General features: G+C 40.8%; 1 protein-coding gene and 1 non-coding gene across 2 annotated transcripts in view; one reads left to right on the forward strand and one right to left on the reverse strand.

Moving 5' to 3' along the window:
• The window catches only part of LOC124771063 (retinol dehydrogenase 14-like), a 92,049-nt gene that overhangs the window by 5,208 nt on the left and 59,077 nt on the right, over nt 1-27,764 (forward strand). Inside the window, exons 2-3 of the mRNA XM_047249283.1 lie at nt 7,405-7,497; nt 7,601-7,837. Coding sequence (XP_047105239.1) covers nt 7,405-7,497; nt 7,601-7,837 — 330 coding nt within the window. The remainder of the gene's footprint in view (nt 1-7,404; nt 7,498-7,600; nt 7,838-27,764) is intronic.
• Nucleotides 4,355-4,427, reverse strand: Trnad-guc. Its single transcript has one exon. It is a non-coding gene; the product is annotated as a tRNA-Asp (tRNA).

The following is a 27,764-nucleotide window of genomic DNA, read 5'->3' on the forward strand; positions in this document are numbered from 1 at the left end:
ACATGCACAATGAAAGAGAGTGTCTGAAAGCTGAAACATTTCTAGCAAACACCTTCTTCAGCAGTGAAAAAATGTAGATATTCACATATGTTTGTCCACTATCTCTGGGCACTAAGGCTTGATTTATACTGGCCTTAGCGCCTAGAGACAGTGGACTGGATTATGAGTGTGTTATAGTGTGAATGTGTGTGAATTTTCTACTTCTGAAGAAGGATTTTATCCAAAAGCTGAAATATTTCTAGTATTCCCCTTCATTGTTCCTGTCTGCAACTCTGTGCATCCTCTATGTAACAGTAATAATCAGTTGTAACATTAACAATCTGTTTCATCTAAAACCATAGTAGAAGATACGAAAACTGTTTCAACACAGATTTGGCAGACATATCTAATGGATAAAGGGTTGAGGTTTCATATTCCAATGTATAAGCTATTAACAAGCTACCACTATTAATAACCCGTGCAATTTGGACTATGCAAGTATTAAAAAATTCAAAACTTACTTTATTTACTGCTTCAGTAATTTTGCTGTGTATCATGACCCTAAAGTTACAAATCCTTGCACGTACAGTAGGTAATGATGGTCATGGTGACAAAGTGCCCAGTGTTATACAAATAGAGATCTTAAAAACTCAAGAAAAGAACAACTATCCTATGATGACTGGATGCTACACACCAGTACTGGAGAAAGGCGTACAGTGCTGTCATTCCCACAAAATTAAAAAAAAAAAAAAAAAATAGTGGTAAAATTGTGAACTTCCAGAGTTTTTTTAAAACACTAGTATCTTCATCATTATTGCACTTAATCTTTAACTAAGAGGCACATGTTATACAAAGTGATTAAGAAAATACATTGGAGTAACAATCCAAATGATGATAAAATGAAATCATTGGTCATTTAATCTCATGTGTCGTCTTTATGATGGAAGAATGCATAGGTCCTAAAACTGAGAAGTCAGATACAGAGGCAATGGGTCAACTTAGGTAGATACTGTAGTCACACTACACAGATGCCACTTATGAGGACACAATTAGAAAGTGACAAAAAAAGTCATTGAATCATTGAAAAATGGTAGTTCTTTTGGTTGAGAACTGAAATCTTAGACTTGCATGAGAAGTTGTAAATTGAGTGTCTTCACAAATCAATCAAAATCCTGAAGTGTAAGTACTGAAAATGTTAAATATACTACAACATCTATTTACAAAAATGAAGATGAGCAAGTAAACTTTACTTACAGCCCTATCTCATTTCTTCTAGGTTTTCAATAGCCTATGACAAAGTAGCTTATGATACAATTCAAACCCACTTCTGTGGCAGTAAATTGTTAATACTCTATCAGTCTGGCTTCTGCAAAGGAAGGTCTGTAAACAAATATTACAAATAAAGATTTGACAGATTTACACAAGATAAACTAATACTTGCTTATTTGGTAAACCAAATATCAGTTGAACCTGTATTCTCGTGAAATTTACATTCACCAAAATGACACTAAATTTTGTGTAATTCATTTAAAAAAATATTTCGCATAAATTATGAAAAATTGCAGTAATACACACTTTGGTGTTTTCTCCACAGTGACCCTATGAAGAAACATGTGTTAAGTGAACAAAATTTTCAGATCTGCAGAAAAACTTATTAACTTTTAATTGACCAATAATTATTAACTTTTGTACTGAATGTAAATCTGTAGGTAAAAAGGAGGCCACTTAGTGAATAGCAGAAGCATTGAGTCCTCAACAGGCACACAAGAGGGAATGAGAACTTTGCTCTCCTTTGAAAGAAATTCTTGACAAGCTAGAGTATAAATTCATACACGCATGCATGCACAATCACACACACGCATGCATGAACACACGCTCCCATGCACGCATGCATGATCACATGCTCCCATGCACGCATGCACGCATGCACGCTCCCATGCACGCATGCACGCATGCATGCACAGATGTGCACATATGCCGCCCCCTGCCCTCCCCACCACACACACTTACATTGTATTAGCTGGAGAGACACATCCAGCCAGTGCAGAGAGAGAGAGAGAGAGAGAGAGAGAGAGAGAGAGAGAGAGAGAGAGAGAGAGAGAGAGAGAGAGAGTGTGTGTGTGTGTGTGTGTGTGTAGTTCATTATTATAGGATTTCTTCCAAAAGCTAGCAAAGTTTTAATTCTGTTTTGTGCTACTTGGTGAGTGCTCTCTTTTACTCCTAAAGTCTTTACTTTATGCATAGTTCACTTTTGTATGATGTATCAAGCAATATCACACTTCGACATATTTTCAAAAATGTCCCAAGCTATTTATGTATGTATGTATGTGGCTGAATAGCATATACTTGTGACAAGATATACTTTTCTTAATAAAAATAAAAGAAGACTGGTTCCTTTCACAACAAACATGGTGAAGTACAAAATTCTGGAATTCAGTAATTCATGTTTTAAGAACCTTGCTAACAACAAATCTGAGAGCTGAGCCAGTTCTTGAATCCAAAACTTTACCTTCCTCAGGCAGTCTCAGCTTTACAAGCATTCTTGACAGAGAAAGTATCAGTCTGCCAGTGCCTATCAGCTGTCATTTGCTTTAGAGAAGAGGGTAAGAAGTGGAACCCTTTTCTCTCTGTCAATCTATAGAAAATGATTGATTCGCAGGGTAATCCACAGATGTGTAACCACCTTTCTAAAACAAAAAAACAGGTGGATAAACAGAAATTTAAAATCAAGTTGTATGAGATGGAAGGGGAGGCCTGGGAAGGAACCTTTGAGGCTATTTTACCATTATTGTGGCCATTTTAGAAGCCACCATCTTGAATACTACTAGTAATTTTCAAAAGGAAAGAGAGGGAGGGGGTTCATGTGAAATACCAAACAGATAGATAATTGCACTAGAAAAACAACGGTTCTTTCATTTGAGCATAGTTAAACTGATTCTCAACTTTTTTTGCACTTTGTACAGAAAAGGCAAAGGCTGGTGATAGCATAAAAGGGTAAAAGATGTGCTTGATGAGTTGTCCAGCATGTTGTAATGTTATTGTTAACTGTTCCACACATTTGTCATGGACTTCAGCCAGCACATGCACCAGAATATGAGCACAAGTATCAACCATCCATTCTTGAGGTGTGCAAGGTTTCTGGTCTTCACTGTACACAATATTGTTTCACATGTCTTCACAGACAACAGTCTAAAGGACATAAATCTGGGGAATGTGGTGACCACTCCATCAGACCTCTACAGCTTATCCATCTCTGGGGAAACTAGATGTCCAGGGATGTCTGGACAGCTAGCCCATGATGAGGTGGAGCATGATCATACTGAAAGAATGTTGGAAATGTCCTACCTTCAGCCAGCAGTTATGGCAGCACACATTTATCTAACAACAGATAACAGGTTGTTGTTGGCATACCCTGAATGTAGAAGACACACCAATAAGAAAACCACATATTCCATACCAAACTATGACTTTTACTGCAACAGTTACTCTCAGAGGATCTGTCCAGTGAGGGTATCTGACTACCTCTGATTCTCCATTCATATATAATTAGCTTGATACATAAACAGTATGTCACATGGGTGATGACAATTTTTATCCAGTCTGTTTCTTACCTGTTCTGCTTACTGTAACTGAAAATCTGGATTATCTTTGGTGAGATGTTGTAGCAGTTACATTTTGTAAGGGTGCCACTTACGTGTGGCCCAATTTATCATTATTGATGTATGGTGGACCCCAGTTTCCTGTGAGAAGCAGTGACTACTGCACTCTGTCTCTTATTGAACAGTGCCAGAAAACTGGTTGATTTGCTTCATCCACAGTTGTTTTCAATTAGTCAGCTCTTGGTTAGTCTGTAGTAGAGCTGGTTTCATAGAATTTCACAAGAAGTTTTCCCAGTGGGTAATGAGTGATCTGTATGAGTGGTGTTAGTTGAAATCTTTGCAATAACATGGGTTCTCCTCTCCTGATGTCAAGATGACCTCAATGTGTTCAACTTGTGTTAATGCTATCAGCTTTCGTGTCTCCTGTAAGGAAGATATAATCAGTTATAATGCTAGGATGAGTAAAATTGTATTCAAACGAAAGACACCATTGCTTTTCTTATGTAATTCTTTAACTGTTTCTCCTATCACATGATCCCCTTTCCATTTGAAAATTACCAGTTACCTCCAGGATGGCAGGTTCCAAAATAGTTGCCAAATTGGTAACATAATAATAATAACAATGTCGTGTGGCGAGGGCCTCCCGTCGGGTAGACCGCTCACCTGGTGCAAGTCTTTGGATTTGACGCCACTTCGGCGACTTGCCCATTGATGGGGATGAAAGTAATTATGATTAGGACAACACAACACCCAGCCCCTGAGCAGAGAAAATCTCTACCCCCAGCCGGGAATCGAACCCGGGCCCTTAGGATTGACAGTCCGTCATGCTGACCACTCAGCTACCGGGGGGGAGGGGGGCGGCCAAATTGGTAACATAGGCTCACAGGTTTTTCTCTTTCCCATTTCATACTATGTGACTTTAGATTTCTGTGTATCCATGTTTTTTGTGATTATGATTCAGTACACTATAGAAAGAAGGATTAAATGTGAACATTTATACATTTTTCCATATTAGAAATAAAGAGTTTTGCATTTTTCAACATATTTTATGTTCTCTTTTGGTACATTTTCCAGTGGGTATGATATTTCAGATGTAACAGCATCATAATTTCTGCTCTTAAAACACTTCCTGAAGTAGCCTGAATATTTTGGAAAGCACATTGCAGGTGATCTGGACAAATGAAAGGGTATTCAAGAGTAGCCCAATTCTGTTTCCTCTCCATTAAAATGCGTAACCTTGCATAGTTGTGCAGGAAGAACTTGGGTCAGATTTTGGAGTTTGTCTAGGGCAGTTAGGGTGCCTGATCACTGTATGATAATGTGTAATATTAACTGGCCTTTATTTTTTTTAGAAAGTTAAGATACTAAATATCTTTATAGTATTAAAAAGTCATGCGAGAGTGGAACAAGATTGGCAGAAATATCAAATTCAATTGCTTGGCCTTTGCTGATGATCTAGCACTGCTTGCAAATAGCATGGATGAGGCTAAACACCAAATTGAAGAACTAGAAAAAATAGCAGCAAAATGTTGGACTACGGATCTTGTTTGAAAAGACAGAAATGATGCCATCATTCAAGGCTGAAACAGCAGTCATTACACTGAATGATAACAAACAAATTAAAATTGTAAATAAATTCAAATATCTTGGGGAGGTTATAAGTTGGAATTAAAATGAGAAAATGTCAGTAGATAGCAGAACAACTAAACTGAAACAAGCGCAAAACATCACCTGCCCAACATACAAGAAGAAATGTCTTTTGATAAATGCAAAACTCAGACACTACCACTCTACTGAACCTGAAGCAACCTATGCTAGTGAAACACTGTTCAATATGAACACCAAATCAACCAAAGACAAACTACAGAAAGCAAACAGAAGAATCCTTAGAACAATTATAAAGAAAAAATACCAAGTTGAGGGACAGTGGCAACTATTACCTAACGAAGCTGTATACCAAGAAACTAAGTCAATAATTGACACAATGTGGAAAAGGAGGGTTGCTTTTGTCTGTCACATTTCCAGACTACCAGAAACCAGGCTATTGAAACAACTGTTCACCTACTTTTGGAAAAGTTCATGATGATTTAAATGAGTTAGGCTTGACAGTGCAACAAATTGAAGGCAGAGAATAGAAGAAGAACCTGAAACACAGTGACCCCAGACTTAAACTAAAGACATTTACAAACAAAAAATAAACCATAACTGATGAAGAGAGGGTAGCCAATTCAGAAAGGATGAAGAAGTTTTGGTTAGAAGAAGAGGAAAGCCAAATCTACAACTGGTACTAAGACCTAAATGTATATGGATTGAATAAAGTGCTTCAATGTGGTGTAAATTATGTAAATAAATAAATAGCTTTAGCCAGGAATTCACATTATCTTTTATGCCAATATTTGACATAAGACTTCAATAGTGTTTATTTTTTGTATTGTCTGAACAGTCTCTGCCAGCAGTTTTTTATGTTGCTGAGTGACAGTCATATAACATTTCCTAAAGGAACACACTGCACTTTGACTGTTTTATTGCTCATTTAACTACAACACTAGTTTTGGCCCTTTATGGCATTTTCAAGTATTTGCTAAAAGCAAGATTGGGTACGTAAGACCGTGTAAAATTTCAAAAGATGTAAAATGTCTTTACAATGATTGTAAACTGGTGTATAATTATGAAATATGTTCTTACACTTTATGTCTTTAGCATATATTGCAGGACACTTAACATGTTGTCAAGATCCAAGTTGGTCATAAATTAAGAAAAATATTGGCTCCTCACGAAATGCCAGATGTAAAATCACCATATTTTTACAGATCAGTAAATAATTGTGGTAGCACATCATATTCAGTAAAAACAGGATTCCATTGGTAAATAAATATGAACACATGTTCCTAAACTGTAATGGTAGTGAAATCAAAGAATATGAGTAATCCACCTGCGGTCCAGCCCCCTTCCAAATCACCCCCTCCTCCATGTCTTTTGGTCTCTATGACATTCTCTCATCTCCTGCTCTCTGCCCTACCAGCAGTACTATATCAACCTAATCTAATGGATCACTATTCCTCCCTGCCCAACCACTCTCCCATCCCCCCATTCCTCAATGATTTGTATTTAAGTTTATTGCCCCCCCCCCCCCCCTCCATCCACCATCACAACTTTCTCCCACCTCTATTTATACTAAATTTGATGTGTTCCAATGATTAATTAATGATTATGATTTTGCATCTGGCATTCTGTGGGACACCAATATTTTTCTTAATTTACAGCCAACTTTGAGTTTGACAACATGTTAGGTGTCCTGCAATATATGTTAAAGACATAAAATGTAAGTACCTATTTTATAATTATACACCACATTACATTCATTGATTAAGACATTTTATATCTTTTGAAATTTTATGTGTCTTACTGTATGAAATTTTTCCTTTTAGCAAAAACTTGGAAAGTGCATATAAGGCCAAAACCTGGGTTGTACATAAATAAACAATAAAAAGAGTCAAATGGTGGTGTGTTCCTTTAAAAAAAGTATCTGCAAAATTTGAGCAACTCACTATTTTCATTCACAAAATGTTTTGCCAATCCACATCACAAAATATTTTATTTGCATTTAAGCTGGAAGCTATTACCTAACATTAGCTATGCATGCAATGGAACTATAGTGGCAGGTCTTACACTTATGCCATTTTTGACTGCTCCCCTCACATGTAACTACGCATCACAAGAAACAGAGATCACTTTATATGTGATCCATCCTGGTATGTAGCATTAGGTTTCATATTTTCTGGCATTTGAAGCTACTTTTATGTACTGAATGGAAATATTTATGCAGGTATTGGAAAAGAAACTGCTAAGGACCTGGCAAGAAGGGGTGGAAGGATTATTCTGGCATGTCGTGACCTCGAAAAGGCCAAAAAGGCAAGAGGTAATTTTTTATGAATTTTATGATTATTATGATAAATTTTATACTGATGTGACTTATCAATTTGTATAAACTATGTGATTCATGAAAATTTTCATCTTTTCAGATGAGATAATTGCAAGTACAAAGAATGAAAATATCATAATCAAGAAACTGGATTTACTATCTTTGTCATCTGTAAGGGAGTTTGCAGCTGATATCAAAGCCAGTGAAGAGAGGCTAGATATCCTGATAAACAATGCAGGAGTTGTTGCCGTGACACAGAGGCACACAGAAGATAACTTGCTTCCAACAATGCAAGTTAACTATTTCTCTACATTCCTTCTCACACTTCTCTTGATTGGTAAGTGTTGTCTACAACATCAAAATAATTTTATGTTGCCGTACCCATGATTAGATCCTTTGCACACCATGAGAAGGGAACTTCTGAATAATGAAACCATTTATTTGTTCTTAAAACACTCATTCACATGCACAATGAAAAAAATACTGCTAAAATATTAAAGCTTTCAGCAAAGTCCTTCTTCTACTGTAGAAAACGCACATACATTCACACAAGCGCAACTCACACACACAGGGCCACTTCTCAGTGCACTGGTGTAGTCAGTAGATAGTAGCTTGTGTGTGTGTTTTCTATTGCATTAGAAGGACTTTGAAAGTTTGAATGTTATGGTTGATTGGTTGGTTGGATCATTGGGGTTGAAGGGATCAACAGCAATGTCATCTGTCCCTTGTTTCAAAGGTGGTCCATTCAGACAGATTTACATCTCAGAAGAGTCATAATGATAAAAGGTAAAAGATTAAAAAACATAAAAGTGCAGTCGTGTTGTCAATGGTGAAAACAAAAGGAGGGAAGTCCGCAAGTGGGCAACCCCAAGGCTATGCTAGAGGCAGGAAATATCCCACCTTTGATGCAGTATAGGCAAGACCACCTGCTATTCAAAAGCGTTCAACTGCTAAAAATGTAAAAGTGTGTATCGTAAAAGGAAACTAAACAAATCTAAAAAGTGACAGAAACAGAGTAAAAGGGAGAGAAAAGAGGATCTTGGCCAGGAAGGGGAGTCTGGAATTCCAAACACAGGTTACAGTGGGAGTCACCCCAACCCTCACCGCCCTGCCCCTATGCCAGAGGGAGATTAAAAACCTTAGAACTGAAAATAAAAACCACTTTCATGGAGGAAACTGAGAACCAGTTCAACCATCCGGGAATCATCCACCAATATTAAAGGTAAAGTGCGGGGAAGTCTTTACTTAGTACGCAGAGCCAAAAGAAGGGGGCATTCCACCAAAATATGGGAAACTGACTGGAAGGCTCCACAACCACAAAGTCACACAAAAGAAAGCCATGGATCAGCCTGGTATGGCCAATGTGGAGACAACACAGGGTGGTAGAGTCCTTTCATGAAAGGCGGGAGGAAGAACGCCACGGGACAGGTGTCACCTTAATTGCACAAAGTTTATTAGAGAGTGAGGTAGCCTCCCAAGAGTTGGCCCATGATTGTAGGAAGTGGGATTTGATATGAAGCCTTAAATCCACTGCAGGAGGGGTTACAGAGAAGTGGGGGTAAGTAACTGCTCCCCCAGCCAAACAATCAGCAAGCTAATTACATGGGATACCCACATGGCCAGGGACCCAAAGGAAGTCAAGCAGCATGGTGAAGATCAGCGAGAGGGACATTGATGGCCAAGACCAAGGGATGGCAGGAAAAACACTGATAAATAGCCTGAGGCCACACATTGAGTCCGCACATAACAAAACGCAATTGAGTTGGGAGTGTTTAATAAAGGGAAGGGCCTGGGAAATTGCCATCAATTCTGCAGTAAACACCTCACGTACAGTTGGCAGGAGATGATTTTCCATGCAAACAGAGGACATGAAGGCATTTCCCACACAATCAGCAGATTTAGAGCCATCAGTGTAAAAAACAACAGCATCCTGAAACTCCCATAAAATTCGGCAGAAGAAACAACAGAACACCATCAGGGGAATGGAACCTTTTGGACCTCGGTGGGGAGCCATCCGAATCTGGGACCAAGGAACTAACCAAGGGAAGGGGGGCATTGGGGAGGGAACATGGGAGACAGGACAAAGAAGAAAGCTGAAAATCATGGTGAAGAGACACAAAGTGGAGCCCAACCGGTAAACCCGCCCAAGGGCGGGAATCAGGTGGGCGACGTCCTTGGACTGGGAACAGGATAGAATAGAAAGGATGAGTGGGAGAGGAATGGAGAGTGATTGCATAAGAAACCAGAAGTTGGGACCACTGAACAGAAAGGTGGGGGAGGGGGGGGGGGGAATCCCAGCTTCAACCAGGAGACTATCAACAGGGCTAGTAGGGAAGGCACCGGTGGCCAAACGGATACCATGATGGTGGACTGAATCCAGGAGGTGCAGTGTGGAATGAGCAACCAAACCATAAACTTGACAACCATAGTCCAAGCAAGACAAACCTAAAGCCCAATAAAGGTGGAGAAGAGTGGAACGATCTGCACCCTAAGAGGTATAGGCAAGGAAGCGAAGGACATTGAGTTTAAGGAAACAACCTATCTTCAGAAGTCTGATATGAGGCAGCCAAGTGAGCTTGTTGTTGAAAAGAAGACTGAGGAAGCGAATCTGTGGGAGCACAGGCAATCATTGTGCATTAAGGTAGAGCTCCAGATCAGGGTGGACCATAATATGGTGACAGAATTGGACCACCCGCAATTTTAAAGGAGACAATTGAAACTTGCGTGACAGGGTCCATGCAGAGGCATGCCATATAGCTCCCTGGAGCTGCTGCTCTGCATAGGCCATCAAAGAGGAACTAACCAAAATGCAGAAATCATCCACATACAGGGCAGGGGTGACCAAACGACCAACAGAGGCCATAAGTCCATCTATAGGAATGAGGAAAAGAAATACATTCAGTACAGAACCCTATGGGATGCCATTCTCCTTGGTCCATGGGGAACTAAAAACAGTACCTACTCGAACCCCGAACAGCCAATGGAACAGGAACTGGTGGATAAAAATTTGGAGTTGGCCCCAAAGGCCCCACTCATTCAGATTCTTTATTAGTCATTCAGCATTATTACATGCAATAGACTTCGTCAGTTCACTTAACCTATTAATTTTACAAAATAAATTTTTACATATTTAAGTTGATATTTGGCCTTTCTAAAAATTCTTATAATGAATAGAATGGATTGGTTAACGAGAAGTTATGAACATTATCTCTAAGTAATTTGTCAGGCTGGATTGATCCATTTTTAGACAATTTGTTATATATTTTAATTGCCATACACTTATGACTATTGTTAGTTTTAGCTAATCTAATTTGTGGCAACAGCAGAGAAGTACACGTTCTTGTATAGTAGCCATGCCTTTCATTTGTTGCACATAAATTAGGTAGTTCAGCAAGTATGTAGTTAACACTGTCAAGAATATATAAATTAATTTCTATTAAAACTCTATATTTAATGAACAATGGTTTACAATGTGTTCTATTATCTACCTTAGCCATTACTCTGATTGCTTTCTTCTGGATCACCATAATTTCATTTATTTTTCTGCTGTTTCCCCAGAGTATTAACCCATACCTTAAAACAGATTGAAAAAAGGCAAAGTACGCTGTCCTTACATACTCAAATGTCACACACCACATCAGTCTCTTCAACAAATATGTAACTCTTGACAACCTAACCACTATGTGATCAACATGAGAGTTCCATGTTAGACTGTTGTCAAGTACAATACCTAAAAACTTTGCCTTTTGTTTTTCTATTTTTGTAGTCTTTGATAGACTGAACCACATATTCTGGGTCTTTTCCTCATTTAATAGCAGACCATTGGCATTAAACCATGATGTTGCATTTTCTTTTGCCAATTTCATATCACTTACAAGGTTATCAAGTACATGGTTTACAGAGAGAAAAGTTGTGTCATCTGCACACATATATGTTTTTACATCTATATTTCCTGGTACGTCATTTTTTATGTGTACAAGGAAAAGAAGTGGTCCCAATTTAGATCCCTGTGGCACTCCGTGTTGAACCTCGAGTATGTTTGACAGATGACTTCCTGAACTCACCACCTGGTTCCTTTTATTGAGGTATGATTTGATGAGTTTTAAACTTTTATCACATATTCCATAGTACTCAAGATTAGAGAGCAGAAGTGAGTGGTCAACACAGTCAAAAGCTTTGCTCAGATCACATAAGGTTACCTGTGAGTGCGCATGGTCCTCAAATGCTGCTAGAATGTCTCTGACTAAGAGCTCTATGGCATGTATAGCTGACCTTCCTTTTCTGTAACCAAACTGTGATGCACTTAACATACCATTTTGTTCTAGGTACTCATACATCTGCTTATATATTATGCCTTCAAAGACTTTTCCTAGTACTGGAATTAGTGAAATTGGTCTGTAGTTTGCAGGATCTGATTTGACACCCTTCTTAAAGACTGGAGTTACCTTGGATAGTTTGAGAGGATCAGGAAAAAACCCTTCTATGAGACACAGGTTTATAGAATATGTTAATGGTGCTGCAATGTAATGTATGATTTCTTTCAATAGATTGTTTGACATACACTCCTGGAAATGGAAAAAAGAACACATTGACACCGGTGTGTCAGACCCACCATACTTGCTCCGGACACTGCGAGAGGGCTGTACAAGCAATGATCACACGCACGGCACAGCGGACACACCAGGAACCGCGGTGTTGGCCGTCGAATGGCGCTAGCTGCGCAGCATTTGTGCACCGCCGCCGTCAGTGTCAGCCAGTTTGCCGTGGCATACGGAGCTCCATCGCAGTCTTTAACACTGGTAGCATGCCGCGACAGCGTGGACGTGAACCGTATGTGCAGTTGACGGACTTTGAGCGAGGGCGTATAGTGGGCATGCGGGAGGCCGGGTGGACGTACCGCCGAATTGCTCAACACGTGGGGCGTGAGGTCTCCACAGTACATCGATGTTGTCGCCAGTGGTTGGCGGAAGGTGCACGTGCCCGTCGACCTGGGACCGGACCGCAGCGATGCACGGATGCACGCCAAGACCGTAGGATCCTACGCAGTGCCGTAGGGGACCGCACCGCCACTTCCCAGCAAATTAGGGACACTGTTGCTCCTGGGGTATCGGCGAGGACCATCGGCAACCGTCTCCATGAAGCTGGGCTACGGTCCCGCACACCGTTAGGCCGCCTTCTGCTCACGCCCCAACATCGTGCAGCCCGCCTCCAGTGGTGTCGCGACAGGCGTGAATGGAGGGACGAATGGAGACGTGTCGTCTTCAGCGATGAGAATCGCTTCTGCCTTGGTGCCAATGATGGTCGTATGCGTGTTTGGCGCCGTGCAGGTGAGCGCCACAATCAGGACTGCATACGACCGACGCACACAGGGCCAACACCCGGCATCATGGTGTGGGTAGCGATCTCCTACACTGGCCGTACACCACTGGTGATCGTCGAGGGAACACTGAATAGTGCACAGTACATCCAAACCGTCATCGAACCCATCGTTCTACCATTCCTAGACCGGCAAGGGAACTTGCTGTTCCAACAGGACAATGCATGTCCGCATGTATCCCGTGCCACCCAACGTGCTCTAGAAGGTGTAAGTCAACTACCCTGGCCAGCAAGATCTCCGGATCTGTCCCCCATTGAGCATGTTTGGGACTGGATGAAGCGTCGTCTCACGCGGTCTGCACGTCCAGCACGAACGCTGGTCCAACTGAGGCGCCAGGTGGAAATGGCATGGCAAGCCATTCCACAGGACTACATCCAGCATCTCTACGATCGTCTCCATGGGAGAATAGCAGCCTGCATTGCTGCGAAAGGTGGATATACACTGTACTAGTGCCGACATTGTGCATGCTCTGTTGCCTGTGTCTATGTGCCTGTGGTTCTGTCAGTGTGATCATGTGATGTATCTGACCCCAGGAATGTGTCAATAAAGTTTCCCCTTCCTGGGACAATGAATTCACGGTGTTCTTATTTCAATTTCCAGGAGTGTATTAAAAATATCTGTACTGTATGAATTTTTCATTTCTTTGACTATTTTAAGAACTTCATGTTGGCATACCTCTTTGAAGTGTTTCAATGATGATCTGGCCCTATTATGATTTAGGTTTGCTCTCTTCAGATAATCTATACATGTTACATTGGGTTTACTGATCAGCTTTTTGACATCATCAGCACAGCTTACAAAATATTTATTGAATGTACGTATATGCTGGTATTGGGACTGTCTTGTCGAAGTTTCTGACTTCACCTTTAACAGTATTAATTACTTACCAGGCTGTTTTAGATTGGTTTTTACTATTTTTTATGAAATTTATGTTGTATCTTAGTTTCGTACTTTGGCAAGGCGCTTCAACAGCAGTAGCTTATTTTTTAGATTCTCCAGTTCTTTGGTGTACCAAAATTTACCCTTTCTTGTTTTATAGTATTTCTTTTGAACAAGGAAGTGTAAGTAAGATATAATGGCACCAAGCCATGTCATAGGCCTCATGAAGGTAAAAAAATACTGCAACCAAATGGCGGTGCTGGGAAAAAGCCTGCTGAACTGCAGATTCCAAGCAAAATTAATGATTGATCAGAGACCGTCCCTCTTGGAAGCCACACTGGTAAGGGTACAATAAATCCCAAGACTCGAGGACCCAATTGAACCGACGGGCTACCATCCATTCAAGTTACTTGCAACCAACGTTTTTCAGACTAATTGGTCAATAGCTTTCAACAAACAAGGGGTTCCTACCAGGCGTAAGGATGGGAACCACGATGCTATCCCTCCATTGAGAAGGGAAGTCACCCTGTAGCCAAATACAGCTAAGCACCCAGAGAAGATGTTGTGATTGTGGAGCACTGAGATGTTGAAGCCATTGGTTATGAATGGAGTCTGGTTCAAATGATTCTGAGCACTATGGGACTTAACATCTCAGGTGATCAGTCCCCTAGAACTTAGAACTACTTAAACCTAAGGACATCACACACATCCATGCCCGAGGCACGATTCGAACCTGCGACCGTAGCGGTTGCGCGGTTCAAGACTGAAGCGCCTAGAACCGCTCAGCCACCAGCGGCCAGCGAATGGAGTCTGGGCCAGGGGCCGTATCATGAGAAGAAGAAAGTGCAGAAAGAAGTTCCCATTCAGTAAAAGGTTTGTTGTAAGATTCTGACTGACAAGGGGTAAAACATAAGGTGGAAACTTTGGCCCACTGTTTCTGGTGAAGGAAAGCAACCGGATAGGAGATTGATGCTGATGCTGTTGCAAAATGGGTTGCAAGATGTTCTGCGACAATCAGTGGGTCCATGCAAAGGCCATCTGGGAGGGCAAGGCCTGGGAGGGTAGACTGCCAATGGCAACCTTGGAGATAGTGAAGTGTAGCCCACACCCGTGACAGAGGGACAGTAGAACCGAGGGAAGAACCAAAGCATTCCCAACACAGCCATTTCCTCCGTTTCATTAAGTAATGGGCTTTGGGGTGAAGGCATTCAAAGGTAATAAGATTGACAGTGGATGGGTGCCTCTTTAGTTGTTGCAAATCTCGGCAGTGATCACGGATGGCAATGGCTGTACTCCATCACGTGACTTGCCAGTGGCGAAATGGTGCCTATGAGCATGGGATAGCAAGGCTAGCAGCACAATCAATCACATCAGACATGTCCGTAGGATGTCATCAATACAACCTGACAAGGAGGGAGGAAAAACAACCTGTGCAGTATAGAGAGGCCAGTTGGCATGCTGGAAAGACCATTGAGGTTACCTGTCCATCGGGGAGTGGGGAGGTAGTGAGAGAATCACTGGGAAATGGTCACGATCGCAAAGCTCATCATGTGGCGACCAGTGTAATGAAGGGAGGAGGCGGGAGAAGAAAGAGAAAGGTCAATGCAGAAAAGATACCATGACCGGCACTGAAATGGGTAGGGGAGCCATCATTAAGAAGGCACAAGTCACGCTCTGCAAGAAATTGGTCTATGAGAAGACCCTGACTAGATGGAAATGCACTACCCCACAAGGGATGATGAGCATTAAAATCCCTAAGGAGGAGGAAGGCAGGAGGAAGTTGCTGAAGAAGGGCAGTTAAGGCAGCAGGTGTAAGAGTCCTGTCAGGAGGGAGATAAAGATTACGAACTGCGACCCCAGAGTCCAGGTAGGCCCTAACGGCAACCACTTCCAATGTAGTTCGAAAAGGAATCCGTATGCTAGCAACCTTCTTATGGAGCAACATACAAATGCCACCAGAGGCCCACAGGGAGCCAGCCAGATTTTGGCAGAAAGCACAGAACCCACAGAGGGTCGGTGAGTGATAATCAGTAAAATGAGATTCCTGTAGAGCCCTCAAGCTGCAGAGTAAAAAGAAATAAGGGATTTCAACTCTGGAAGGTGTCAGTAATATCCATTAAAATTCCTTTGGATAGCCACGGAATGATGATTCAAATGGGGCGTGAACAGGCTAAAGCCAGTCATGCCACTGGTTCACCATCCATCACCAACAAGGAGGAGGTGACATCCATGAACAGCAGGTCAGAGTCAGGTTGCAACACCAGAGGCTCCGTGTCTCCTGGGACTTATGCTTCTTCTTCTGTTGTATTTGAGATCGAGGAGGTCTGCACTGCAAAAGGGAGCCAGCTGCAGCAAGATCTGGATCAGAAAGTGAGCTGGTGACCTGGGGCCCACAGACTGTGGTTCTTGTGGTCATAGTGTGGCAGCAGACCTTTGGCCTGGAAGGTACTGGGAAGGGGGTCCCGGGAGGGGTGCCCTTGACTGGCAGACGCTGAAGAAATGGGACACTTCTCCAGCTGGGGAGGGGGAGTGGCACCCGGAGGAAGGGTGTGGGAACTGCAGGGGTGGGGTGGGCGGGGGGGAGGAGAGGGGTTTGGGACGGGGGTAAGGAAGGGGGTGAAGATGTAACTAAAGCAAAGCTAGACGTCATTGACACAGGATGAAGATATGCATACTTCTTGTGAGCCTCAGTGTAGTTTAGACGATCAAGGGACTTATTATACTCCTGTATCTTCATTTCCTTCTTATAATCTGGGCAATCTGGTGAACATGGAGAATGATTGCCATGACAATTACCACACACAGGAGGGGGGGGGGGGGGGGGAACAGGAGCTCACCTCATGGAGTGGACATCCAGACTCACCGCAGAGAGGGGTCTGTGAAAAGTGGAAAGACATGTGTCCAAAATGCAAACACTTAAAACATCTCACAGGTAGTGGGATTTATGGCTTCACATCACATTGATAAACCATAATCTTAATCTTCTCAGGAAGGGTATCCCCTTCAAAGGCCAGGATAAATGCACTAGTAGCAATGCAATTGTCCTTCGGGCCCTTCTGAACATGCCAAACAAAGTCAACACCCTCCTGTCCTAGATTGTCCCTAAGTTCCTCATCATATTGAAGGATGAGGTCCTTGTGAAAAATTGCACCTTGAACCATATTCATAGATTGGTGGGGGGTAATGGACACAGTAACTGTGCCAAGATGTTCACAGGCATGAAGGGACACAGACTGGGCAGCTGAAGCAGTTTTGATCAACAATGAACCCAACCGAATTTTGCTCAGAGACTCCATTTCACCAAACTTGTCTTCAATGTGTTCCACAAAAAATAAAAGTTTGGTATTGGTGAAAGTATCCCCATCAGTTCTGATTCAAACCAGATGCCGGAAGAAAGGTTTCGCCCCCAGCTGACAAGCCTGACCCTCCTCCCAGAGGGTAGCCATGGAAGGGAAGGCCGAAGGGGCAGAAGAAGCAGCACTTAAAAAAAAATCAGTTCCATTCAGACAGCCATAGAAGAATGGTCATAGAACAGCCAGAGTGCTGGACCTGTATGCGTTTCATTTGTATAGCGTCCATCCTGATACCACCCACTCCAATCAGGGGCACTCCCCACGAGTACTACCCCGATACAGCAAGGGCCGTTTGGCTCCAGGATGACAAGCAACCACTCCTAGGCTTACATGAGGTGGTCACAGCTCTGGTATCAGAAGTTTGATCCCTGTGTTTTCAGTGGGCTCAACCAAAAGGGTACATAGTGATCCCACCACATGGGCTGGCTATGTACACTAACATCAGATGATGACATGAAGGAAAAGATGGAAGAAACTAGGAGGGCACATGCCGGAGACACTAGGTAAGGTGCTCTTCCCCAAATGGCTCACACTAGGGAATAGAGATTTAGTGAAGGAGGGCAAACCCCAGAGGGGGACCAGAGGATGCCAAAAGGATTAGGTAATTGCTCAACATAACCAGGAGGATAGCGGGGCCAACATAGCCAGGAGGATAGTGGGGCCAACATAAACGAGGACACCAAGAGAGGGAGAGGAGAGGGTGGAGGGGAAGGAGCAAGAACAGTAAAGGAGGGGATGGGAAAGGAAATGCAGCCCGGGAAAGAGGGAAGGCTGCAATAGCCTGGGCCCCATGCTTGCCGTGCACATACTCACGAAAGGACTGTGAGCCCCCTGGGGGATATAATGTTTTGGCAGTCTTTTTCATTGTGGCTGTCTGAAACTCAGTACCTCTGTGTGGTGAGTAACAATCTATGCTTACCATATTGTTGTTTCTCCAGCCTGGACTTTCCATTGTTAATTCATTTGAATCTCTTAGATATGCATTTATAATTATTATTTCTTTCCTTTCTCAGACGTTATGTCTGGTTAAAAATGGAAAGTGATGTGGACCTTGATCAAGCATGACTTCCTTTTAACTGTACGGTATATGTTACATTGCTTTTAGGAACTTTCGGGTAATTGAACATGTATCAATAATTACAGATTTCTGTAGTTGTATATGTACGTTTGGCTATAGCTGTATTGCATTGATGTACTGGTGGATACTGTGTACTCCTGTAGTTGATAGTATAATTGGTATGATGTCAACTTTATCCTGATTCCACATTTCCTTGACTTCCTCAGCCAGTTGGATGTATTTTTCAATTTTTTCTCCTGTTTTCTTTTGTATATTTGTTGTATTGGGTATGGATATTTCGATTAGTTGTGTTAATTTCTTCTTTTTATTGGTGAGTATGATGTCAGGTTTGTTATGTGGTGGTGTTTTATCTGTTATAATGGTTCTGTTCCAATATAATTTGTATTCATCATTCTCCAGTACATTTTGTGGTGCATACTTGTATGTGGTAACGTGTTGTTTTATAAGTTTATATTGTAAGGCAAGCTGTTGATGTATTATTTTTGCTACATTGTCATGTCTTCTAGGGTATTCTGTATTTGCTAGTATTGTACATCCACTTGTGATGTGATCTACTGTTTCTATTTGTTGTTTGCAAAGTCTGCATTTATCTGTTGTGGTATTGGAATCTTTAATAATATACTTGCTGTAATATCTGGTGTTTTTTTGTTTGATCCTGTATTGCAATCATGAATCCTTCTGTCTCACTGTATATATTGCCTTTTCTTAGCCATGTGTTGGATGCGTCTTGATCGATGTGTGGCTGTGTTAAATGATACGGGTGTTTGCCATGTAGTGTTTTCTTTTTCCAATTTACTTTCTTCGTGTCTGTTGATCTTATGTGATATAGAGGGTTGTAGAGGTGGTTATGAAATTGCAGCGGTGTAGCCGATGTATTTATATGAGTGATTGCCTTGTGTATTTTGCTAGTTTCTGCTCGTTCTAGAAAGAATTTTCTTAAATTGTCTACCTGTCCATAATGTAGGTTTTTTATGTCGATAAATCCCCTTCCTCCTTCCTTTCTGATTAATGTGAATCTTTCTGTTGCTGAATGTATGTGATGTATTCTATATTTGTGGCATTGTGATCGTGTAAGTGTATTGAGTGCTTCTAGGTCTGTGTTACTCCATTTCACTACTCCAAATGAGTAGTTCAATATTGGTATGGCATAAGTATTTATAGCTTTTGTCTTGTTTCTTGCTGTCAATTCTGTTTTCAGTATTTTTGTTAGTCTTTGTCTATATTTTTCTTTTAGTTCTTCTTTAATATTTGTATTATCTATTCCTATTTTTTGTCTGTATCCTAGATATTTATAGGCATCCATTTTTTCCATTGCTTCTATGCAGTCACTGTGGTTATCCAATATGTAATCTTCTTGTTTAGTGTGTTTTCCCTTGACTATGCTATTTTTCTTACGTTTGTCTGTTCCAAAAGACATATTTATATCATTGCTGAATACTTCTGTTATCTTTACTAATTGGCTGAGTTGATTTGTTGCTGCCAGTCGTTTTAGATCATCCATGTATAGCAAATGTGTGATTTTGTGTTGGTATGTTCCAGTAATATTGTATCCAAAATTTGTATTATTTCACATGTTGGATAGTGGGTTCAGAGCAAGGCAGAACCAGAAAGGACTTAATGAGTCTCCTTGGTATATTCCATGCTTAATCTGTATTGGCTGTGATGTGATATTATTTGAATTTGTTTGGATATTAAGTGTGGTTTTCCAATTTTTCATTACTATGTTTAGGAACTGTATCAATTTAGGATCTACTTTGTATATTTCCAATATTTGTAGTAACCATGAGTGGGGTACACTATCAAAAGGTTTTTGGTAATCAATGTATGCGTAGTGTTGCGACCTTTGTGTAGTTTTAGCTTGATAGGTCACCTCTGCATCTATTATCAGTTGCTCCTTACATCCTCGTGCTCCTTTGCAACAGCCTTTTTGTTCTTCATTTATAATTTTGTTCTGTGTTGTATGTGTTATTAATTTCTGTGTAATGACTGAAGTTAATATTTTGTATATTGTTGGTAGGCATGTTATGGGGCGATATTTAGCTGCTTGATCTTTAGGTTTCAGATAAGTTATTCCATGTGTAAGTGTATCAGGGAATGTGTATGGGTCTGCAATGTAACTGTTAAAAAAATTAGTTAGATGTGAATGTGTGGAGATGAACTACTTTAGCCAGAAATTTGCTATTTTATCTTTTCCAGGGGCTTTCCAATTGTGAGTAGAATGAATTGCTTGGGTGACTTCATGTTGCAAAATTATCACTTCAGGCATTTGTGGTATCATCTTGTAAGTGTCTATTTCTGCTTGTATCCACCACGCATGCCTGTTACGTAGTACCAGGTTTGACCATATGTTGCTCCAGAAGTGTTCCATGTCTGTTATGCTTGGTGAATTAAATGATTAATGGAAAATCTCATATGAGATGTGAAACAAATGCTAACAAAGAGATAGAGGGGCTGGCTAGTACTTACCTCAGCTCAGTACAGCTGATAGATACACATAAAACATATAAAACAGAACCGAAAATTTACGTTCCTAGCTTTCGGAACAAATGTTCCTTCATCAGGGAGGAGAGAGGGGAAAGAAAGGGAAGAAGGGAAAGGAGATTCAGTTACTCACAACCCAGGTTATGAAGCAACAGGGAAAGGAAAATAGGGAGGGTAGCGAGGATGGAGGCATGGTTGTCAGAGGGAAGCCAAAGATATTCTACTGTAAGTACTGTGCCAGTTTCAAACCAAAGAGGATGCATACAGAAGTAAAGAGGTATATAGTATAAAGATAAACACAACTATGTATGATGAAAAGATGCGTGAATGGCTAAAGAGGAAAGGGAAAGAGGAGAAGACTGAAGAGTAAATGGGATTGAGGTGGTTTAACGTAGGTTCAGTCCAGGGGGATGGCGGAATGAAAGGATATGTTGGAGTGCAAGTTCCCATCTCCGCAGTTCAGAGGGACTGGTGTTGGGTGGGAGAAGCCAAATGGCACACATGGTGTAGCAGGTTCATAGGTCCCTAGAATTATGCTGGAGGGCCAGCTGTTCCTACCCCTGTAACCGACCCCACTGCAAAACCTGCCCCATGCATCCCCCCACAACCACCTACTCCAGCCCCGCTACTGGTAAAACATACACAATTCAAGGCAGGGCCACGTGTGAAACTACACATGTCATTTTTCAACTGACATGCCTGCACTGCACAGCCTTTTACATCGGCATGACAACAACTAAACTGGCTGAGCGCATGAACGGACACAGACGAACTGTCCGCCCAGGAGATGCCCAATACCCAGTAGCGGAGCATGCCCTCCAGCATAATTCTAGGGACCTAGGAACCTGCTACACCGTATGTGCCATTTGGCTTCTCCCACCCAACACCAGTCCCTCTGAACTGCGGAGATGGGAACTTGCACTCCAACACATCCTTTCATCCCACCATCCCTCTGGACTGAACCTACGTTAAACAACCTCAATCCCATTTACTCTTCAGTCTTCTCCTCTTTCCCCTTCCTCTTTAGCCATTCACGCATCTTTTCATCATACATAGTTGTGTTTATCTTTATACTATATACCTCTTTACTTCTGTATGCATCCTCTTTGGTTTGAAGCTGGCACAGTACTTACAGTAGAATATCTTTGGCTTCCCTCTGACAACCATGCCTCCATCCTTGCTACCCTCCCTATTTTCCTTTCCCTGTTGCTTCATAACCTGGGTTGTGAGTAACTGAATCTCCTTTCCCTTCTTCCCTTTCTTTCCCCTCTCTCCTCCCCGATGAAGGAACATTTGTTCCGAAAGCTAGGAACGTAAATTTTCGGTTCTGTTTTATGTGTTTTATGTGTATCTATCAGCTGTACTGAGCTGAGGTAAGTACTGGCCAGCCCCTCTATCTCTTTGTTAGTATATGCTTGGTGGATTGTCTATTTTAATGTGTGTGTTATCTATTGTCTGGTAAAATTTCTTTTGGTTTGTGTTGAATGTTTGGTTTTGTTTCCTTCTATTTTCACTTTTTTTGTATCTTCTAAGTCATTTGGCCAATACTTGTAATTTATACTTCTTTTCATCTAATTGCTCTATCGCTTCTTGTTGTGAGATTTTACCTAACCTTTTTCGTTTTTTTTCCTGACATTTCATTTCTTATAAATTGTTTTAGCTGTCTGATGTCTTTTCTCAGTTTTTCTATTCTAGTCTGTAGTCTGTGTTGCCATGCTGTTTTTGTGGGTTTCTTCTGTGTGTTGGTTGGTTCTGATCTCTGCCTAGTGTGTATATTTAGTGTAGTTAGTGCTCCTATATAAACCAGTAGTTGTAACTCTTCAATATGTGGCGTTTTCATTTATTTTGTTGTGTATGAGTGTGTTGATAGTTTTTATTGTTGTTTTGACTTGTGGGTTATTTGGCGGTCTATGCAAGAATGGTCAATGTCTGTATTTGTGTCTTTGTATTCTATATATGTCAGCTGAAGTTTTTCTTCTATATCTAACATGTGTGTCACTTCGCTTTCTATTTGTGCTTGTTCTGGTGGCTGTCTTAAGATTTTGTTTTCCTCTGACTGTTTGATTGATGCATGTTGTTCTTTGTTTGTTTGCTCTGGGATGTTTGAGTACATTACTGTATTTTCTTCTTCTTCTGATTGCACATTATTTTGTTCCAGTATTTGTTGTACTTCTTGTTTGATGTTTTCTAATTCTGACTGGGGTATCCTGTTATTTCTGATTATTACACGGATCTGATCAGCTAGTTGTTGTTCTGTTAAAAATTTTAATTCTGGGTATCTGTTAATGAATGTTGTGTATACTTGTAATCTGTATCCTGTTGTGTTGGTTCCTAGGTTTGTTGCTTGGTAATAACAGAACATGATGTGTCGATTAACTTCATCTGACCATCTCATCCTCTGTCTTTGTTTTCCTTCTAGGGTGGTTGCAGGAAGCATATCCTGCAAAACACCTCTATTTGGATTTAAATCATTTTCCAATTGGCTAGCAGTCTCGTTACCATTGTGGGTGGGCATAGGGTTCAAGCATCGTCCCCAACCATGATGGCGCTTGTCCGAGTCTTCTGTAGTTCTGTCCTGAACCAACTAATCACACTTAAGGGGGGGGGGGGGGTTAGCCCTATTAGTGGTTTGTTCTTTTCGTCGCCTTTTACGACTGGCAGAACATACATATTATTATTATTATTATTATTATTGTTATTATTATTATTATTACCATCATTACAATTACACATTTTTACCCTTATACAGTGTTCAAACTTTAATATTGCCTTATATTCAAATTTTTCTTGCTTCCTTATTGTTTTCCTCTTCCCAAATTTCTTCATTCTTTGACTATGTTCCTGTTTCATATGTTCTGTCCATTTTTTCCCCTGTTTATTTCTTTCTTTTTACTTCAAATTTTGCATTCATAATTTTGTTTCTGAATATTTCTCTTTCCTGTATCATTTACCTATTGATCCCTGATTGTGTTAGGTCTTCTTCTATTTCTTGAAGACAGCTGTTGTTTCGATTGATCTGTTTATTGCACTAAAATCCTTTTTGTGAGTCTGTTGTTCATTCTATGTATACGTCCATATATGTTAGTCAGTATTTTCTGATAATGTCTGTGAGTCTCTCTCTGTGTTTGTATAATTCCTTGGATCGTCAGTTCACCAATATATCATCACTGTGTGTTGCTAAGGAAAATTTTCTGAGGATTTTACATTCTGTTTACTCTGTCTCACTAAGACTGGAAGCAAGATGATATAGTTATATGTGTGTCTTCAGTCTTCCAAAAATGATTGTAAGAAGATGAAAATGGACTAAAACTGTTACAAAAGCCAGCAGTGGACTGAATAAGTGCATCTTGACTGGGAGAAAAAGTGGAGATGGGAGCAGTTATCACCCAGGGCAGCATTGTGCACTTGACACTATTTTTAAGAAAGTCAAGTTGGAAGCAATATGTATTATGGGCAACTGATGTGAATTTACAACTCAGTAGCTCAGTGGGAAAAATAAATTGTTTTAACTCACAAAACAATCACTCACCTTCACACTGCCATGTTATCAATGTACATGTCACCTACTGACACTATTTTGTCATTAATATTTCTGATGTCAAGTGAATCATAATTGCATATAAGCCAATCCAATGACACATGTTTCTGATGTGGCATGTGCCTTCATTAGTTGTGTGTTGGAATTATTAGGGCCAAACAGGCAACTTCTGGTTTAGCATATATTAACTGGTGGCTCTGTCACTATGTACATTAACTGTGACCCATAATTTTAATAGACTACAATGAATGCATTTGGTTGTTTTCTTAGTCCTACATATGGATTTGTAATGACATTACATTCAAAGCTTATCCCTCCAACCCATTTCATCCTCATCCTTGAGGAAGCTTTATTCACCATACATAACATTTATAATGATGAAACCTAACTGTATATGTATAAAAACCCTTATGATAATGAAACACTGTTTCCTCGAATGCGATGCAGAACCAGGCAGGTGTCTAGATGCTGCTCTCAGTAACTAGATGATAGATATCCTGCCTACCACTGACAGAATTTGAGAATATTGCAAATGGAAAATAGTTTTCTGGTACAACTTGGCTCAAATCCCCTCCCCCTTACTATTTCCCACTCCTCCGTGACCCCACTCACATAATCATCTCTCTCACTTCTCTCTTTTATGTTGCAATCAAAAACCTATCTTTCTGAACCAACTACCTTCATTGACTATCACTATTCACACAGTACTTGCATTTCCCCACCACCTCTGAAACCAATGTTGCTAATATAAGACTATGTCATGGTGCTTGCCTCAGATCTAAGCCAGTTTGAATTTTGGTGGTGGATTAAATTTTTGCTACCAATATTTGACCAGTGAGGGAACGAGAGACGGTGGCATCAAGTTCGTGATCATCAGTCTTTGCATCAGTGTCCAGGATTATATTCCAAATAGCTCCACAATGTCTCATGCAGTGAGGGCATGTGACACTGTTAATGGTTAACCATTTGTCGGATGTGGATGCTGATATTGACGGAACACTTGGTGCTATTGAAGAGGGGCAGGTTATGTGCCAGCAGCAGTTTTCCCTCTCTCCCTTCTCTCATCATCATCATCATCAATACCATCATCATCAATACCATCATCATCAATACCATCAATACCATCATCATCAATACCATCATCATCAATACCATCAATACCATCATCATCAATACCATCATCATCAATACCATCAATACCATCATCATCAATACCATCATCATCAATACCATCAATACCATCATCATCAATACCATCATCATCATCACCATCAATACCATCATCACCATCAATACCATCATCACCATCATCACCACCATCATCATCACCATCATCACCACCATCATCATCATCATCATCACCATCATCATCACCATCATCATCATCACCATCATCATCACCATCATCATCATCATCAATATCAATATCATCATCATCATCATCAATATCAATATCAGTATCATCACCATCAATACCACCACCACCACTGTCATCACCATCAATACCACCACCACCACTGTCATCACCATCAATACCACCACCACCACCACCACCACCACCACCACCACCACCACCACCACCAATATCACCACCACCACCACCACCTCCACCTCCACCTCCACCACCAATATCACCACCACCACCACCACCAATATCACCACCACCACCACCACCACCAATATCACCACCACCACCACCACCACCACCACCACCAATATCACCACCACCACCAATATCATCACCACCACCACCACCACCAATATCACCACCACCAATATCACCACCACCACCAGTATCATCACCACCACCAGTATCATCACCACCACCAGTATCATCACCACCACCAGTATCATCACCACCACCAGTATCATCACCACCACCAGTATCATCACCACCACCAGTATCATCACCACCACCAGTATCATCACCACCACCAGTATCATCACCACCACCAGTATCATCACCACCACCAGTATCATCACCACCACCAGTATCATCACCACCATCAGTATCATCACCACCATCAGTATCATCACCACCATCAGTATCATCACCACCATCAATATCACCACCACCATCAATATCACCACCACCATCAATATCACCACCACCATCAATATCATCACCACCATCAATATCATCACCACCATCAATATCATCACCACCATCAATATCATCACCACCATCAATATCATCACCACCATCAATATCATCACCACCATCAATATCATCATCACCATCAATATCACACCACACATATCCATTACACTCACTTATGTTGCACAAACATGTAACATATCTTCAAAGGAAGGAGCCAACAGGAACTGAAGAAAAACATCATCTCTCTCTCTCTCTCTCTCTCTCTCTCTCTCTCTCTCTCTCTCTCTCTCTCTCTCTCTCTCTCTCTCTCTGTCTCTCTCTGTCTTTGTGTCTGTGTCTGTGTCTGTGTGTGTGTCTGTGTGTGTCTTACGAAATTGTTCCTGCTTCCCTAGAACATGGCTCTAGATACTCCACCCTCAGAAGGTGGTAATAAGTTCTGCCACACCCCTAATTTGACACTGCCTGGCTAGTCTCAGCTACACCAGCTCTAGCTAGATCCGTACAATTTCTGGGTAATGAAGGAGAAACATGATACGAAACATGAAAACACTCCAAAGACAACACAGATATGAAGTTCCTCATTACGAGAGAAAATTGGAAATAAAAAGTCATAGAAAGTTAGAAAAGAGGGGGGCTTTGTATGAGGAGGAAGGAAGGAAGGAAGGAAGGCTGGCAAAATTTTTGCTCAGGATAACGGATATAAGAATTTTTCATCTTCTTAAATAATTCTTTGAAACAATTCCCAGCCATGATTTGTATTTCAGGTTAAAAAATACTAGAAATAACATGGGAAAGCAATGTAATTAAATGTATGACTAACTTACTCATTCTTGATGTTGTTGACCACTAAAACTGTGGTGTGAATAGTGTAGGATTTTGACAGAAGCAGAAATAGGTCATGATTCATTTTCTTTGTATAGTTTTCTGTTCATACTGTTAATTGAACATAACCTACTTGTAGGCAGTGTGTAATATATTTCCCAGTTATTTTTAATAACTTTACTCTGAGTCAGTGAACTTGTCTTCCTTTCTAAGTATTCTCCTGAGCCTCCCTTTTTAGTGCATCACTATTCTTAGTATACACTTACTTTACTTTTTAATCTGTTAGTAGCATTTACAGTTAATATATCAGTCAATAACTGACAGCATTTTTGATTTGTTTCTAATTATCAAAGAACATTGGGGATGCACAATCTTTTATAGATGAATGATGTGTTATCACTTAGGATTATCAAACTCACATCCTAATACAGTAAAAGGTGTGAATAATGTTGCTATACCTAACAAAAATGGAAACAATGGTCAAAAAAGTAGTGAATGATACTTACTTGCATTATTTAGATCCAAAAGGAACATCTACTTACTCCCCATTGAAAATAAGTGGCTAAAGTGATCATAGACATCTGCAAGGGAGAGGCAAGAAGGGGCACTTGGCCCCTCTGGAATCTAGAATACAG

Source organism: Schistocerca piceifrons, unplaced genomic scaffold (assembly GCF_021461385.2).
Source record: "Schistocerca piceifrons isolate TAMUIC-IGC-003096 unplaced genomic scaffold, iqSchPice1.1 HiC_scaffold_885, whole genome shotgun sequence".
In the NCBI taxonomy this organism is placed as follows: Eukaryota; Metazoa; Arthropoda; class Insecta; order Orthoptera; family Acrididae; genus Schistocerca; species Schistocerca piceifrons.